This window comes from Colias philodice, chromosome 6 (assembly GCF_061535455.1).
Source record: "Colias philodice isolate Cphi_HAF_F1 chromosome 6, ilColPhil1 Martin Lab GWU primary, whole genome shotgun sequence".
NCBI lineage: Eukaryota > Metazoa > Arthropoda > Insecta > Lepidoptera > Pieridae > Colias > Colias philodice.
In genome coordinates this window covers 10,595,202-10,613,385 of record NC_143091.1, presented here as the reverse complement: position 1 = coordinate 10,613,385, position 18,184 = coordinate 10,595,202, and the positions used below count along the sequence as shown (strand labels likewise).

General features: G+C 32.1%; 1 protein-coding gene across 1 annotated transcript in view; it reads left to right on the top strand.

Annotated features, from left to right (window-relative positions):
* egr (TNF superfamily member 12 eiger) overlaps positions 1–18,184 on the top strand; it is a 36,390-nt gene continuing 18,206 nt past the window's right edge. Inside the window, exon 1 of the mRNA XM_089696808.1 lies at positions 1–545. Within this exon, the coding sequence (XP_089552934.1) occupies positions 225–545 (321 nt within the window). The 5' untranslated portion in view covers positions 1–224. The remainder of the gene's footprint in view (positions 546–18,184) is intronic.

Below are 18,184 nucleotides of genomic sequence, written 5' to 3'. Positions count from 1 at the left end.
TAGCTGCATTCGGTTTCGATCGAAATTGCGGAGCAGTCGTGCGCGCGCGCAGCCGTCCTTCCCACTCTATACCGGTCCGCCTCACCGGACACCCGCGCGTTTCTTCCGGCCGAATACAAACTTATCCTAATTCCCGAAAACAATTATGGACCGATAACCATCGAGGTAAATACGCGGCATCACTACTGACGAATTCTCATAAAGTGATCATACAAACTGTCATAATGTACACACCGGAATCAAACGATATCAAAGATTCGTCAAAGAACTTAATGAGTGGGGATTTCGAGAGACAATACAAGGAAGGTATGGAGAAAAGTGGTTCGCGGAGGAAGGGGTGTGTGATATTTGGTGTTACCGTGGGAGCCTTGGCCTTGTGGCTGTTAGTTTTAACCATAGTTCGCGAAGTGCAAATAAACAAGCTCCGGTATGAGGTCGATCAGCTCACAGCGAACATGATCGCGATGACAGCTAACGTTAAGTCCCTGAACCAGAAGCTTACGAACAACCGGCTGTTCAATGAATTCAAGAATTTGGAAGACACGGTAAGTGATTTTTTTAGTCTAGTGTGGTCTAGTTTTTAGTGGAACATGAATGTACATCAAACAATATCTATAATTAAGGTTTATTTTCTGTTTTATCATTGTCAGTTAAGAATTCTACGTCTTAAATTAATCTAAAGGTCATTCAGCTTCCCAATTTTAAAAATATCTATTGTGTAACTTAAACTTGATTGAGCAATAAACGTTCTCAAACAATATTTATCTCTATTGAAAAACATTAGCAATTAGTGTGAGAGTTTATTTGATAAGACAATATTCAAACAACTGTAAGATACGAAATACAACGCGCAAATAATGCTCAATTTGTGGTGATGTTTGTTTACCGCAGAAGTCATTGATTATGTTAATAAGATGGAAGATAGAAAAATATCACGAACAAGTGACTCTATCTTTAACACAAGTTTATCACTTTAGAAACTTGTTAATACGTCTGAATGAAATAATACAAAAACATTGGACATAAAATATGAACTATGGAAGGTAATTATTTATCTCGACAACTAGCAGGTTTTCTATGTACCTACGAGTAAAATAATTGTTACTCGGTTGTGAGATAACAAATGCGACCTTGACCAAGGATCTAAGACTCTATCATTGAAGTCAATTGACCTGTTGATGGTGGAACGTTTTTATGGCTACCAGCAATTATCTATTGTTTGTCGTCATACAAAACATGTTGGTTATCTCAAAATAGAAATCGATAAGATAAATCTTGGCAGTTATTAAGCTCATCTTCAGACATCAATTGTTGTGATTGTTGTATTTGGGAACACTTTCAAGGAGAAAAAATAACTAACTGAATAAGAATAGTACACACCTGTCGTATTTTTATAGAAATACATTATACTTACCAGTTACCTTTACGTTTCATTAATCGTGTCTTCAACAACAGATTATGTAATTATTGTGAGTTTCTAGATAACACACTGTATCACCGGCAGATTTCCACGTGCTTTGAGAATGGTATTGCGGCAAGAATGTTAGGAACGTGATTGATTTTAATTGAAATAATTCATTTATTTAATTCATATGTTTGGTTGGGTACTGTATGAAATGACCAGTTTTTAGCTGTGTTCCAATAAGTCTTGTTTGACAGTTGTATAGGTTGAAGATAATAAGAAGATCATGAAGATAATAAAAAAAGACGTGTGGCACTCGGGGACTGCCGCGGTAAAGCTATTGCATAAGCATGCCTTCAAGCCACACCTCCGAGCCCGTCGGAGTGGGGAGCGTGAGGATTTTTCGTTACGGAATTTCTCGATTCGGTCCCCGCGCTCAAGGCCCGCGATAGAAGCTATGCAATAGCTTAAAAAGAATGAAATATTTGCTCATATAATGCAAGCATCTGTAGCTAAGGATTTACATGCCACAACAAGGATTATTTGGATCAAATCATTGAAATGTTAATTAATTATTTTGTGTACCGCAAAGCAACGGAAAAGTACAGCGCACGTTAAGCTCGAAAACTTTTCAATTCAAATGAAAATAGGACTGTAATAGACGTAGTGATTTACAATGTAAGTGGTTACGATGAATAAATACTGACTCATTACCCAATTCGCAGGAACCGATAATAAAACATGGAATAACAAGGTTATTTCTGAACGCAACAAAAGCAATATTGTTAAAGGTTGTGGCGTGTGTGCCAAGATATGCGAGCGATTGTAAATATTTTGGCTCGAAATTTTGAAAACACCATGCGAAATGTTTTCAATACAATTTTCATTATATGTGGGTAAGGAGCGAGATATGGTTAGGAGTATAGATTCACAACGTTGTGTACTTGAAAATTGTATTATTGCACATACTGTATCTCCAGTCATATTCACGGTATGAGATTGACGTAGACATCAGACAGTAGGAAACAAAAAACAGATTTTAAATCGTATACTAGTTACCTATATGTTCTAATTTTTTTAAGTTTCACCTAATGTGTATGCAAAGTGTGTAATGTGTATATCCGCATAATAATATTAAATTGTTAATAGAGATGATGTTCTATGTATAGTATTATATTACCTGTGGCTCTATAATGACAACTAGTATGGAAATAGGCATACATATTATATGCATAGAATGTTAGGAATATTATTGCAATAACAGGGTAACTGAGTTGTGGAATTGAATGTCATTAAACACGCGCAATGAGAACATTTATAAAAAATACATAATATAAGTATATAGCATGTACTTTATTTACATATGCATACACAAATTATAGAATTACCTATATTAATTTAACAAAAGCCTTGTTAATACACATGCAGATAAAGCCAGCATGCTACCTACTTACCTAGACTTCTGAAGTAAAATAAAAAGTACGCTTTAGCAGCAGAGCCGATTTTCACTAGGAGAGTCATTTGTTTGTAATTTCTAAAGTTTCCTTTCTGATATAAACGTAAAATTATTACGAATGGTATCAAATTTAAAAGTAAGTACTCAATTTGCCAAAATCTCATAAAGTAGTTTTTTATTTATTATTCATTTCTTGAAGCGCCGTCCGGCGTAAAATATCCTTTTACACACGAGCATTTTTCACGTTGTTGGCTTCGATTATTATTTTTCTTTACATAAAATTTATTGAAAATGTCCACAGATATTTCTGTCCATAGTCTTAATACTTAGCATCATTGACCATATTAAATTGTATTGTCGGACATCCGCATGTCGGCTCCAACCGGTTTTGTTCGCAAACCTGTTGCTTCTCTTGATAAAAAATGATGCAGACACCGCCGTGACTGAACTTTGGTTGCGTAATTCACTTAATTTAGTATTAGATTGTTGTAAATAAAAGGGTAACGAAATTATTAAATAGTATGCGATGCATAATGCTCGATTCAGTGCAGTAGGCTTACTAAGTACTAACCAAGAGTTTAGTGATCTTACTCGCTATCGACTGCTTAAAAAATTGTATGGAAAATTACTACTGCGCTTCTAGCGCACTGAGAAAACTTATTTCAGTAGGTCGAAATCGTACCGATACAATACTTACGGTAAAGTAAGCTTTCCAAGTGCGTTCCAATTCCTTCGAGTGTATTTATTTATTTAAAGAAATAAAAATAAAATATTTACTCAATAAATAAACACAGAAAAAGTAGCGTAAACACACTTAGTAAGCTTTCTCAAGTGCAATGCTCCAATTTCTTCGAGTGTAAAATTAACATTTCGAGACCCGAAACTGGAAATCAGCCCCCATACTATGTCGTTTTAAAGCAGTGTTATTGCCAGTGTGGAAAAATGACTTTGCGACACTGGAATTAACATTGCGATAAGACGTCATGGTGACCCTCAGTTCTGTATATCATAATTATATTATCTGTAGTATAACGTTCCTTATTTATCCCAAATTACGAGCAGGTTAGAAGTCATTAGGTAATCTATTTGATAGAGCGAGCTGAGGTTTACACAGATAACACAATCTAGATTCAACTTGTCGCCGAGAATTAGCTATTCTAAATAGGTTTGCTTTGATAGTGATCTGATTTACATGAGACTATGTCAAGGTGACTTGTTCTAATTCATGATGTTTTCTTAGGCATGCGATAAAATCATAAAACACATAAAAAGGCGTTACGCCATTTTATTAATATGTTTCTAGTGTAAACACTAAAACGGTTATAAAATAACATCTAAACTAAAATATAAATTAATCTTATCGTTTACGTGCTTAAATAGGTATGTTTATAAATATTTTACCCATGAAACCATTTGAAGAATTTTCAAGTACTTTAAGTACTAACTAGTAGGAATTGAAATGTATTTATAATTAAATATACTCCACTATAAACTTCAACAAATTCTGAACACGTGCCATGATACTGTTATTAAAGTCGCGTAACTTTTCTAATATTGTGTCTTGACAATATTAAATCCTTGTCTATTCTTGTAATAAAGACTTGTTATTAATTCTGGTTTCATCAAGTTATAATATACATATTTTAAGACGAGTATTCTGCTCAATAGTAGGTGCTATAATAAAATATGTAGGTACTATACAATATTAGTAAGGTACATTGAAATAATGTTTGCCTGATGAGACCTTCTCATAGTCCGAATGATTAGATAGGTATTTAATTTTGCAGAAAGCTTGAGGCATACGGTTGTATTCTGAGATTTTAGATCTTTCCAAGAAAATAAAAGCTTCATCTTGTTTAAATGTTTATATGTATTGTAAACTCGTATCAAATCATGGCCGCTATTAAAATTAAACAGATTTAGGAAAATATTTACAATATAATGCCGATATTAATAGCGTCCTAAAATTTGAATCCCGCGATTTCGCAGGATTAGCGTCATAGAAAATCAAATGTGGTCGCGTAAAACGTTGAATTTTAAATAGATTCAGTGGGCGTTAGTTTACAAACGTGTGTTGGGCGATGGCCAATTTTTACAGGTAAAATTTAAATTAGAAATACCCAGATTTGAAAAGTTCATGACTTTTCGTTTTAATTGGATTATTACGTAGAAAACAAATGCTGTCAGTGCGGAATACCCACAACTCCATATAATATTATCTTCTTCATTATTACCCATTGATTGTGTGTTTTCGTTGTATACTATTTATAATTTGGAATGTTAACGTGCTCAACATCATCATCACTATGAAGGGGACCTAGTGCTTATTTAATTTAATCGACTTATGTGTAGATTAATAAGGGCCGATTTTTCAATGCTTGGATATAACTTATGCGTCCAATAAAGTATTACACGATAATATTAAAATGTCACGTAAACTGTCAAATACGGGCAATTAGAATACGTTTTTGAAATGGTAGTTTTATACATTATTCGACGAATAAGTTTTATCCAAGCATTGAAAAATCGGCCCTAAATGTAATATAGATAAACCCTTATTTATATAGATGTGTTTCAAGGCGTTATTTAAAATTGTGTGACAAAGGCAAAGCAAGACACGTCACGAAGCGAGTTCACGACCTATGATTGTTATCACAGAAGGTGTCCGCGTTAGTTTAAACGGACTTAGGGTGGCTTTATACAATGCGGTTTTTTGATAAGAAGAAAAGATAAAAGCAAATTAATAAGCTCCTGACGTATTATGTAGGTATGTTATAAAGAAAATGTAGAGTAGGGCAAGCAGCTTTTATTGGGTACAAATTTTCAGTTAATTCAAAAAAATTCTTTTAATGATAGGATCATTTTAAAGACCGATAGAGAGATAATAATTAATAACTCAGGCTACGACTATTGTAAATATCTCACTCCCTAGTTGTCTCTTAAGATAACCGTCATAAAAAAGAAAATGATGAAAATCATGCGCCTTAGAAACCTGTAAGAAAGTTTTGGTCTGAAAACAGGAGAAATTAGGAGTCGTCTCAACAAAAATATCATTCAAATAACTTACATGGCTTTTTAAATTTAGTGCAGGTGTTTATAGACTATATGTAATTAGATTTAGAAATGGCTGCAAAGAAATGTAATTTTGTCATGAAAACAAGGAAAGATTTTTACACACTCTATCTTTAAATTTCTTAAAATGATCACGATTTAAGTGTTTATTCTAGAAAACATAACTTTTGGTGAGCATAACATCTATTAACATATTCATGGCTTTTTGCAAGTATAAAATACGTTAATCAAAATGTTTATTTAACGCTTTTATTACGGCATCCAAAGTACGTGTTAAATGCTAATGATATAAATTCAAGAGAGCGCTGTTTCATACTTGCTTTGTAAATCGTGAATTTGATAATACATATTTACTTTAGATGTTTGAGAATATTTCATATTAAATATTATAATGTTGAGGAAAATAAGGAGCGAATGTAACTAAACAGTAAACAAGCTAGGCCTACATTTTTGTATTTTGTGATATTAGTTTTAGTCTTGCTTTAGTAAAAATCATATAAAGAATTACTAAGCTTTTTCTTCGTTTCTTTAGTTCTTAAAAGCGAATGAACAAATACTGTTCATGAAATAATAAGTGTTTTTAATTTTTTTTAATCAGTTGCAATCGTTCGTGCAATAAAGCCCTAAGCTGAATCGGGATTACACTTAAATCTAATTAAAGTGGACACTGACCCACGCCCGCATTACAAAACATGCATTTTATTGAAGTCTGTGTATCTGATCATCCAATGACTCATTAAACGATTTACCTACAATATTTTGGCAAGCTTTTGTCTCCTAAATGTCACCCAAATAAATGATTATTTTAATTACCCTATTGAGTCCATTACGAACCTTTGCGTCGTATATTTTGTTTTATGTTTTGGCTTCACTTTATGCAAAATCAATAATGGAATACAACCAATTTTTATTCGAATGTGGAATGTGTGGGAGCGTCCTTATAGAATATTGTGAAAGTGTAAAAGTTTAACGGGCAAATGAAAGAAATCTTACATTTATAGTGACATCATTACATCAAAATAGAATAATTTATGTTATACTTATTTGAAAATTTGAGCTTTGATCCTTTGCCTATTAAAATCAATAGATATATAGGCGCTTAGCTCTTGGGAAGTTTTTAGACATCAAAACTTGCAATCAAGTAGAGACTAGAGAGGAATAAAGTTTACAGTTATAAGAGTTAAGACCTAGCTTTATCTACTATAATTATAATCTGTCCTTAGGCGAGAATCCGCCATCTTTAAAGTTCCCGCCCAACTAGTGTTGCGTCATAGCTGGAAAATAAATTTCTTATCTGTTCTATTGTCAGGCTGTTTGTTACATTGTTGGACGCTTTTCAAAGATAAGTCTTATAGTGGAAAGTTCAGGTTTCTGTGTTTGAAGTTTCCTTTCTTAATATCTACTAGTTGATCACTTTATAAATATTAAATACGTTTTTATCTAAACAATTTTGATGGCATTTCGATGCTGCAATTTTAATAATCCTGTATCATTCTTTATATCTTTAATCTTTATCTACACCTACCTGTATAGGTAGGATTCGATGTCTTGTCAAAATCTAAATCGGCAAAACTATTCATAGTATTAAAACGAGCTTAATTTAAAAAGTTAAGGAAAATATAGTTGGGAAAATTCCTTTAAGAAAATTTTGCAATGAAACTGAATATAATTAATCGATTGAGCTACAAACTGCCAACTGAAAGCCCTGTGCCATATTGTTAGTACTTACTAGGTATTAAGTACCCATTCTGTGGCCATATTCACTGCCGTCGGCATCATCAAATGCATTCATCTATGCAAAAGTCGTGTAAGATCATAACCGCAATTGCCTTGACAATAGTTTATTGGGTATGCAGTTCTTTAATTAGTGAACGCACATTCGTATTAATCAGACTAATTAACAACAAATCAACTGTTCCTAGAAATCTGTACGATACTTGGGTTTTCACACGGGCATAGAGACATCCGGGATGAAATAATTAAGATAACATAGTATGGGTATCAGTGTAATGCAGGAAGCATCGAGTGGATAAAAAAAGACGGGTTGCACTCCGGGAGTGCCGGCAGAAGTGAAAACTTGATTATTAACGTTGAGCATGTTTGATATTTTGGAATGGTATCCGTCTTACGCTTTTTCGATCAGGTCACGTGTCCTGACGCGAGTTTAAGATTTTATACCCATTACAGAAAAAGTGCTCAACGCTGCTAAAGAAGTTTTCACTTCAAAAATATAAAATTGTATTTAAGTAACACTTATTAGCTGTCTAATGTACCTACCCGTAATTACGTACTGCAATAAACGACACGTTTTTACTTAGATCCAATAATGTATCTGCTTCAGTATATTCTGTATTTTGTGTTCTTCAAAATAATAGCACTAAGCAGTCAGAATAATATGGCAATAATTTTGCAATTTATAACTTAAAAGAGTAATTTAAATTCGTTAATATAATATGCATTAAAAGATAATCCAAAGCGAATTAAAAAATTACGACAGTCATAATAGCAAACGATTCTTGGAAACTAGCAAAGATAAATAAGTCTGTGTGTATGTTTTTTGACAAAAGATGCCGCAATACACATTACGCGATAAAATATTAGCGTATGCAAATATTAACAGTATTATTCGTTCAAAGCTAACGTTCAGCTTATTTAAATTCTTAAATAACCTAATGTGATCTTTACGGCAGATTTGTTTTATTATGGTTTCAAATATCCTTAGCCATATACCTATACATAATATGATGATAAAATCAACATACGTAAACGACGGACATAGGAACTAAATCTGTGTGACTCTATATTTTAAAGTTTCTACAAACTGTTGGCTACCTTTTGTCAGTTACAAAATATAAATACCTATTATAAAATAGCTTTGAATGTGATTGAGTCTTTAATAATAATAAACCATTTTATTTTGATTATAGTGTTGTATTACAATTTCTCGTTAAATGCAGGTAGGGGCATTGTTTTGAAACAAGACCAAATGGTTTAATTGTTATGGAAAGAAAGGTTTCAGTTATAATTTACACTTGCTCGTAGTTCTTGATAATGTAATTTTAAAAATATGATTGTTATGTTTTCTTAAGAAAATCTTTTATTGCACGCCTCATAAGCGAAGCGTTGAGGTGGGTACTACTGTCACTTCGCGCAAAACATCTGATTTTTCAAACTTAAAATGTCTTTATGTATCATACATTGCACTTGTAAGATAATACATACACACACACATTAAGAAAAAACACTATTTTTAACGTTCATGATATTTTTGATGTCATTTTTGTTATTTAAACTAGTTAAAAAACAGTTTAAAAAAGTTCTGTCTTGGACGTCCGTGTGTCTGTATGTGCGGATCCTTTTTCTTGTTAACACGATAGCGACCGAAATACTTTACTAATCGAGTCTTTTTTTTTCTCTTACGCTTGAGTATGCTCAGGAATAGAACCCTTTCATTTTTCAGGGTCTGATTCGATGTGGTTTAATTGTTATTAAATAAACAAAAATAATAATTAATAAATATTTATTAAAAAAAAAATTATGAGGCGTGCACTTTTGGATTTTCCAAATTATTTTAAGTTGTCGTTATCTATCATCTTAAAGTTAGGACTGTGATCATTTAATTAATTTATTCTTTTTGTACCTACAAAATTTGTTAAGATTTCATGATGAAATAACAAAAACAAGTTCATTTTAATGACAATATAGGAAATAATGAAATAAAATATTACGTATACGTTAAGATTCATAAACATTAACTGAAAATGTAGAGATGGTACAGATATTCGCTTTACGGTTCTAGATAAAATTTGTAGAAATTCCAAAATGTCAATATTATAATAAAGATCGAGTTGGATAATCTTCAAAATAACACATTGTTGTATTTTTATAGCGGCTATAAAGTTTTATACAATACGTTTTAGCGAACGTTATAACTTATAAAGCAATAAATTTTAAGGTAAAACGATTTAATGGGTTTTGTTTTTGTATTATAATAGATAACAATAGCTCTAAAGTCTAAAGCAATTGAGTTTGTCCTTGATTTTATTTACCATCTCGAATATATTATGAAGGATATCTAAATTCTCAATCTTACGGGATTAATGTAGGTAAATTTAAGTGGAATTCAGCGAAAGGAAATAGGGACGGGACTAAGTGCTCTGTTTCCACGGATTATAAAGGATTGAAGCTTATTAATAATTATTTCCTTATTTAAGAAATAAGGCAATTAAGAAAAGGCTGCCTAAAATCAATCGATTAAATCTCTACCTTAATTTTTCTTCGTTCAATTCAGACGATTATAATTTATAACCACAGAATAAATATAACAAAACAAAGAATACGCATCATTCAATATCATAATATCAAAGGTTGTATTTCAAAAGGAGTATAATTTCCTTTCCTTTCATTTTTTGTTTCGCGTAATTTTATTTAAAATCGAAAACTAAAATGAAATAGTAGGTTTAAAGCATAGGTATTTCAGTTAATAATATTTAGTATTGTAAGAGTCAAAAACTATAGGTAGAATTAATATTTAAAAGAAATACGTAATCTTATTGATAACAGTTGACGCGATTCTCAGATAAATGCTACAAAAATTAAACAATAGACAAATATACAATGACCTATAATTTAGTTACACGATGATAGTCGTATCTTACTTTTAAAGTATATTCCTGATAATTGATTATAAACAGTAAGTATGTATTAGAAAATGAATGGAAACTTACCTACTTATTTCAAACACGAAGAGTAGGTATCAATTACCATTATAACAAATAAAGTTCTTTGAGTGGTGTTTATCGACCATTTGAGTAACGAAAGTTTGACAAAAATTGATATATCCTTACAAAGTAGGTAAGTAAAATGTTGAGCCTTTCATTGTTATTTTCTATGCGAGATATTAATATATTATACACTACGTGAGTACTTATAATAGGCTATTTGACAAGGTTTTGAAAACTGTCTCAAATTATTAAGATACGTTTATAGAGCACACAAAACACATGTTTCTTAATTTTTTGTAGTTATTCATTGAGAAAATGGAAAATAAAAACATGATATTCAAATATGCCGCCAAAACACAATTTTGAAGAATATGGCGTCTCGCGACCATGGTGACGTCACAGCGGCGTAAACATCAACTTGCTCCTAGTACTTATTGTTCGTTTTTGTTTTAATTATAGTATAATTAAGTTAATCTGTTTAAAAAACAGAAAATGAGTTCTTATATGTGGTGTGTAGTTCCTGGATGCAGAAATACAACTATTAAAACCCCTGACGTACTATTTATATGTGCTCCAAAAGATATAAAAATGCGTAGAAAGTGGTTGCAGTTAGCTCGCAGAAATCCAAGTGATACCTATTAGATATTGTATCAATTAAAACAGTTTTTTTTTTGTGAAGTCCACTTCGATGTAAGGTATGGTGTTGAATACCTAGTAGGCAGTTTATTTTATTTGCAATACATAGTATAAATTGTCTCATTACTTACCTGCTTAAGGTAAGATAATGATATACATATAAATTGATGATGACGTGTTTGTATTGATATTGAAAATAATCAATACAAACACGTCAATCCTATAAACTGGATGGCTGAAATGAAAAACAAAGGGCATAACCTAAAAAATGTATACTTCATAATTATTGTGCAATTGTGATTCCTGTTTGTAGGTACATTTAACTAAAAAGGTACCTACCTAATGAATGACGATTGAAATATTAACTTACGTAGCTGTTTTCACATTTCTCAATTCAGGAGCGTAAAAATCTGGGTTGTTTTTAAAGAACATGCCAATAATTATAGCGTCCACTTAAAGGTAGCTTTCTACTGTCTGCTTTTTCGAAATAAGGTTCCATGACAAACAAAAATAACACATAAAGAACAAAACTGATTACAGACACCTTGAATCACAAGAAATAAGTTATACAAGAAACAAAACCAAAAGCGAAATTCAGCAACGACGTGAGTAAACGTTGGAATCACTTGTTATTTACGCCGCTGTGACGTCATGGCAGATGCAGCCAATCATGGATGTTTTCGGTCACGTGGTAATTTTAAAAAATATGATGTTTTTTCTCGACGATTTATAAATAAATAAGTTATTATTTATATCATTTATTAATTTAAATCGCTTCAAAAACCTTATATTTATATGGATTACACAAAAAAGTAATTTATTTTTTATACTGTCAAATAGCCTATTGTCAAAAGTCAAAACCCACGCAATAATAGGATTATAGTGTGTTAGTAACTTCCATTCCTTTGATTGAATTGGTTTTTACATTTGTCCCATGGTCCCAACTCGATAAATCAGTGATATTTCCTATATGCAAAAGGTATACTTTATCAGTTATTTTATTTTATTACATCTGCGTACAATACACAATTTTATTGGCCTTAATTTACACGAATTCATTCAAAAAATAAGTACAAGTTACTCATCAACAGATGTCATACAGTTATACAGTTATGAATGCAAATATAAATTCATTATAGTATTATCGACGTTAAATCCTTATTGGGTCAATTCAGTTAATGACGCCAGTGTGGTTTCATGAGAATATACCAATTGTCATAATTATAATAGACTTTATCGTATACAAGTACAACTATACCGTGGAGATTTCATTACGCATGCTATGGTGTGTGAATCATAGCGATAGGGACTATTATTGGTTTATTGTTGTACATTAATTATAATGCATTAATAATGGGGCTTTAATGAATCAGCTGTTTATTATTAATATATTGTGTTGTTTTTTGACTTCCATTTTATAGTCTATGAAATAAATAGGTGATTACAGACGTTGGTAATCAGTTACAATATTTTTGGGTTTTTCATGTTGAACGTTCGAACTGTTCGAACTTCAACGAAAAGGATCATAGTGTGACTTTCATAATAGGATCTGTATCGTTGCTTCGTAGTAGTTTCAGTACCCATTGAAAATATGAGCCATAAACTTTATACTATTTAATGAAACCACATTCTTGAAGTACAACTTCTGTATGACGTCAATCTTTTGAATCGAAGGATTGACGTCATTATGAAGTCTTGCCAAACTTTAAGGGATTGTGAATAAAAGCTGGCTTGTAAGGGATTAAGTTGAGATTGCATTAGGGATTTCAACTCAATCCTCAGTTAAACAACGTCTCAATAATTCCACAACGTTCAAAACAAAATCAAAGTGAAATATCAAAGATATCGAGCACATTAAGCTCCATAAAGCCGAGAGCATCTGTTTAAGTATGATTTATTCGGTCAATTAAACATTGGGCAGCATTCACACTCGGCTCGAGGCTGGCCGAGTGTTTCAGTGGCCGAGATTAGCGAACGTATGCCGACACATGCCTTGCCACTTGCTAAAAGTTTCTCAAGTGCCCTATTTACAGAGGTGAATCAGTTATAGTTTTACACACTATCTACATAGCATTGAATGGAATTTTATTTATAAAAAGTTTATATCTACACGCAACGGTTTTTACTGGACTCCAGAATGTCTTATAGATGACTAGCGGTCCGCCCCGGCTTCGCCCGTGGTACATATTTCGCAATAAAAGGTAGCCAATGTTCTTTCTCAGGGTCTAAAGATTATCTATGCCAAATTTCATCAAAATCGGTCCAGTAGTTTATGCGTGAAAACCATACATACATACATACATACATACAAACCTTTCCTCTTTATAATATTAGCACAGACTAATAATAATATACTACGTATACAAATATTAGTATAGATTGCACTATAAGACCAGCCGTCGTAATGCGTCCCGGTGGTTATGTGATTTCATAATTAGTAGTAACTTCCTAACTGAAAAAAAAAACAAATGTTGAATTGCAAATTAATAATGTACAAAAAAACCAAGAACATTAATTAAGTACCTATAACGACAAAAAACGAAGAATTGCATTTTTTTAAGCACGAATCTCTTTACAATAACATATTCTGAATATTCACTAGACCGACGTTTAATACACATAATAAATGTACCACTTACCCTTGTCTGGATGGTTCTTTAGATGAAGTTGTATCAAAAGCACGTGCAACCCAGTGGAGTGAAAACGGGAGCGAAGTCGGTCACTAGTAACGCAGACCGGCAGACCGCGCCTTCGTCTGAACGTATAAAGTGCCCATTGTTTGCTTTACAGGTCAAAAGGAAAATTTATGTACTTATAGCAATGTATTCCACCCGCCTGAAACTCATTCAGGTGTTCAGTTGGACCATGACGCGATAATGTAGTAATGGGGACTGAAAACAATTGATACATTATTTTGACTGCACTTTTGTTTGATTATTGAAGTGAAAATTCCTTATCGGGGTTGGAAAAAAATTTGGTGTAACAATAATTTTAGCATTTATTTTATTTTTAACAAATTTTAGTGTGACATTTTTCCGTTACGCGCCATCTTTTTTTATCCCTACCACGCGTGATTCGACGTATTTCTGTAAAGTTGCATATAGTAAATTATTTTTTGAAAAATAAGGTCATAAAGAAATTTCACTTCTTACGTGTGTACACTAGTACGTGTGTACACATTTTTTTATATTAATATTACATTATAATGTTTTAATCAAATACATATTATGTAAAAATATCATATGAATGCATCGTAGGCCCTCACTTGTAGAGCACCATTAGAGCTTTTTTACAGTTCGTTTTTTCGGTTTTTTTAAAGTTTAACTAACTGGCAAAGATTGTCATAACAGAACATATTCAGTTTGTTTAAATTGTAAAAAGGAGTATTTAAAACAAACAAAAACTCACTTTGGAGCTTTATCGATTGTACGTGACTGGCACGTGAAGCCTAGAAATTGCGAATGGAAAACGCTCATGTGGGATCTATAGATTTTCCTTCACAACAAGATGATTGTATCGATGGGTATAACTACGTTTGACGTAGACATTTTTTAACAAGACCGAGTAAGAGTAAATGCAATATCTTGTTTTCTATATAAGTACATGCTTTAACTAAATTTTCAAGTAATTAATGAATTTGTTTATTAAAGATGTTAGAATTTCTGTCCCTCATAAACTACAAAATAAATTACACAAAATTAGTTACGAATTCCAAGTCTTTTATTTGACAGTTACACTAAATGAATGTAACGGAGATAATCATTTAAAGTTGTAGCAGCGATTTATAATATTTGGGAATGTCCAAATCCATAAATAACTACCACTCTCATAATTTTACCAATTTAATGAGAGTCCCTTTTGTTGGCGAGCTTCCAAAATGCATATGTAGAATTATTTGACACAGTTTATAAATTTCATATATCATATTGTATTAACATAATGATGATGTGAATTAATATGTTAAAAGTTAAACTAATAAAATGGTAAATTAATGAAAAACTGTGTAACGGCTGCTGAACATGGGTAGAGTAAACTAGCATACTACTCTACCAGTTCTCAGTACTCTAGCAATTTAAGTAGAGTACCTAACTGTCATACTGCCACGGTGCTAGCCACTCTACTCTACCAAATTTTAGTACTCTGCTCTACCAATGGTGTCTACATTATTATTGAAAGTAGGATAGTTAGTACTCTACCGCTCTACTCAACCGTTTACTCTATCCGTATACAACGGCCATTATAAGAAATAAAAAAAACTTAATTAGTACTTATAATAGATTTATATGAAAAAAATTCCTTGATATTCATTTCAAATCATATCGTTTCATCGCTGTTTGAATTGGCAAGAAGCCATAATAGTAAACTGAAAGTAAAACTTTTATTATCAATTTGGCGCTAGCGCAGTATTCAATGACACAAGTCTCTAGGGAAATGATTGAATTTTTTCTAAATTCTTTATACTAAAAAAAACTTTTAATAAAATGTGATGAAAAATGAATCGTATAAAATATCAAACTCGAATATCTAATAGAATTCATACATCGACAGAATTTATGTAATAAAATAAATATTTAGATAAAATCTATCAATTATTGGGCTTGGCGTTCTGATATTTTTGTTTTAAATTTCTATTTTTGCTAGTTCAATAGTTATTTTATTGGATCTTAAATCGAAGAACCTGCGCCTATTGTTATTACTGTTGTAATGCGCCCCCTGCGAAAGTACTTGTAGAAGTACTATTTCAATACAAAACAATTTGTACAGAATGTCACGTGTATGCAAAAATAGAATGGACTTTAAACACTCAGTTACGTCATGTCACTTTAAAATTAAAAGCTACATGAATGAAGACGCGATCTTTAAGTGTAACATGCAAAACAATTTTGGTTAAGTTTCCCAAATTAAATTTATACAAAACGCAATATTTGTGTCTCTATATTAAACTTATACTAAGCAAATACATTTTACGACTTCCCTAATTGGACTAAATAAAAATACCCACCTGTATTAAATAAACGTACCTACATTCTACTTTTTAGTTCCGTATTTAGAAAGCTAGACTTAATACGATTAAATTGTCGTCGGTCTCGGGTAAATTAATACCATCCCACATTCGTAGGATTCCTGGGATTTAACGGGAAACGTTCCGATGCGTAGGACGTAGGTGCTCTTCGAAAGGTTATACCTATTGCATTTCCTATTATTAGAAGCGGACTTAGTAAATAAGGTAGCAAAACAAAGTATTTGATATGACTGTACTTCGTATTATATAATTATGTTGCAGTCATTGGTTGCAGTGAAAACACGTGAAAAGTGTTTATTGTACTGACACTTCTAAAAACAATTTGTTAAAGATCATGCGAGTTTTTTTTAATTTGCAGATATTTTTTACTGAATTAAATTTAAATCAACGTGATCAAAAGAGGTTTGTTTTGTTATATTTTTTTTCAATATGTGGATGTTATAGGTGCGGTAGGTGTCTTATTCCCTTCTTCGTCTTCTAGAATTTGAAAAATGGTATTTTTTGATAAAAGTTCAAGCTTCAATATCGAATAAATTTGCCCAATAATATTGCAGTTTGATAACCTATATCTCCTCAAAGTCACTCAAGTGTATATGTCTGGCACTTAACTTCGGGTCGTGTATTCATTTGTTTTATTGCCGCCATAACACCGCCCCAAGATAAACTTCACACATACAATATACATTACGTTTGTACTGATAGTATATTGTTTATTTCGGGGTCTTGATATAAAATAAATATGTAACTATGAATTAGCGAAACGTACAAACAGATGTTTATAAAGATTGGCATGGCATTGACAAAGTAAAAGCACTAAAATATCAGCAAATCATCCTAAAGTATCAGCACGATATAACAATATAATTTTCATCCACTAATAATGGAGCCTCTAAACTGACGCCCGGGGCTTTACTCACGTGGCAGAAGGCCTAAGTTTTATAATCTAAAGTCGTCTGTATCAAATTTGATTAAGATCCGATGAACTGTTTTTGCGTAAAACAATAGCAAAAATTCCACCCAAATTCACAAATTTTCATGATACATTATTATATGAGAAGAGAGAAATACAGTTAAGGTTCTATAAATATTTTTCGATAAAACGTAGACAACAATGGTTTTAATAACAAAGACGGAACTTTTCTTAAGACGTATAAGTCACAAATTGTGTTCTCTTTTTATTTGAAACGCTAAGTGAATTAAATGTTTCCTAGGATTAATGGGGCGTGAAAGATAATACAAATATAGCTGTGTAAGAAACTAGAAAACTGAACAATATAGGTTCATTTTTATTGAATGAGACAGGTAAATAAATTTAATTTATCTACACTAACTTGAATGAATTCGGGTGAATAGCGAATTCAACTTTTTTTTTGTGTGTGTGGGGAAATCTTCCGAAAATACCCACGGCTCCCGGGGAAGAAGCCGTAGGTTGTCGGATTCTTACCGACTAAAACCCCACTGTCTTCCGTCGAGCCGCTTTAATGGTGGGGCCGCGGGTATTGGTTGGAATTCTTATTCAACCTGAAAGAAAATAATAAAACATGGGCCAATTCACAAAACTTTTAAAAGAACTCAATCTATTTATCTAATTATACTTGACGTTGATAAAATTACTTTGAAGAATATTGAATAATGAATTGAAATTAAGCACTTCAATTAAAAAGGGCATTCTAAAAACGTTGTCCAATTTGCAAAATGGACATCAATTCCGATCCAATTCGTCGAGACGTCAAAACAGCAAGTGCAATTAGTGGCCAATTTTCAGCAATTTCAGCGCTGCAGTCACAATTGAGTTGATTGCACGTCGCCCTAACGCCTCTTAGTATGGGTCAACTGACATTTAGGCCCCTACCTTACGGATAAACTTTACG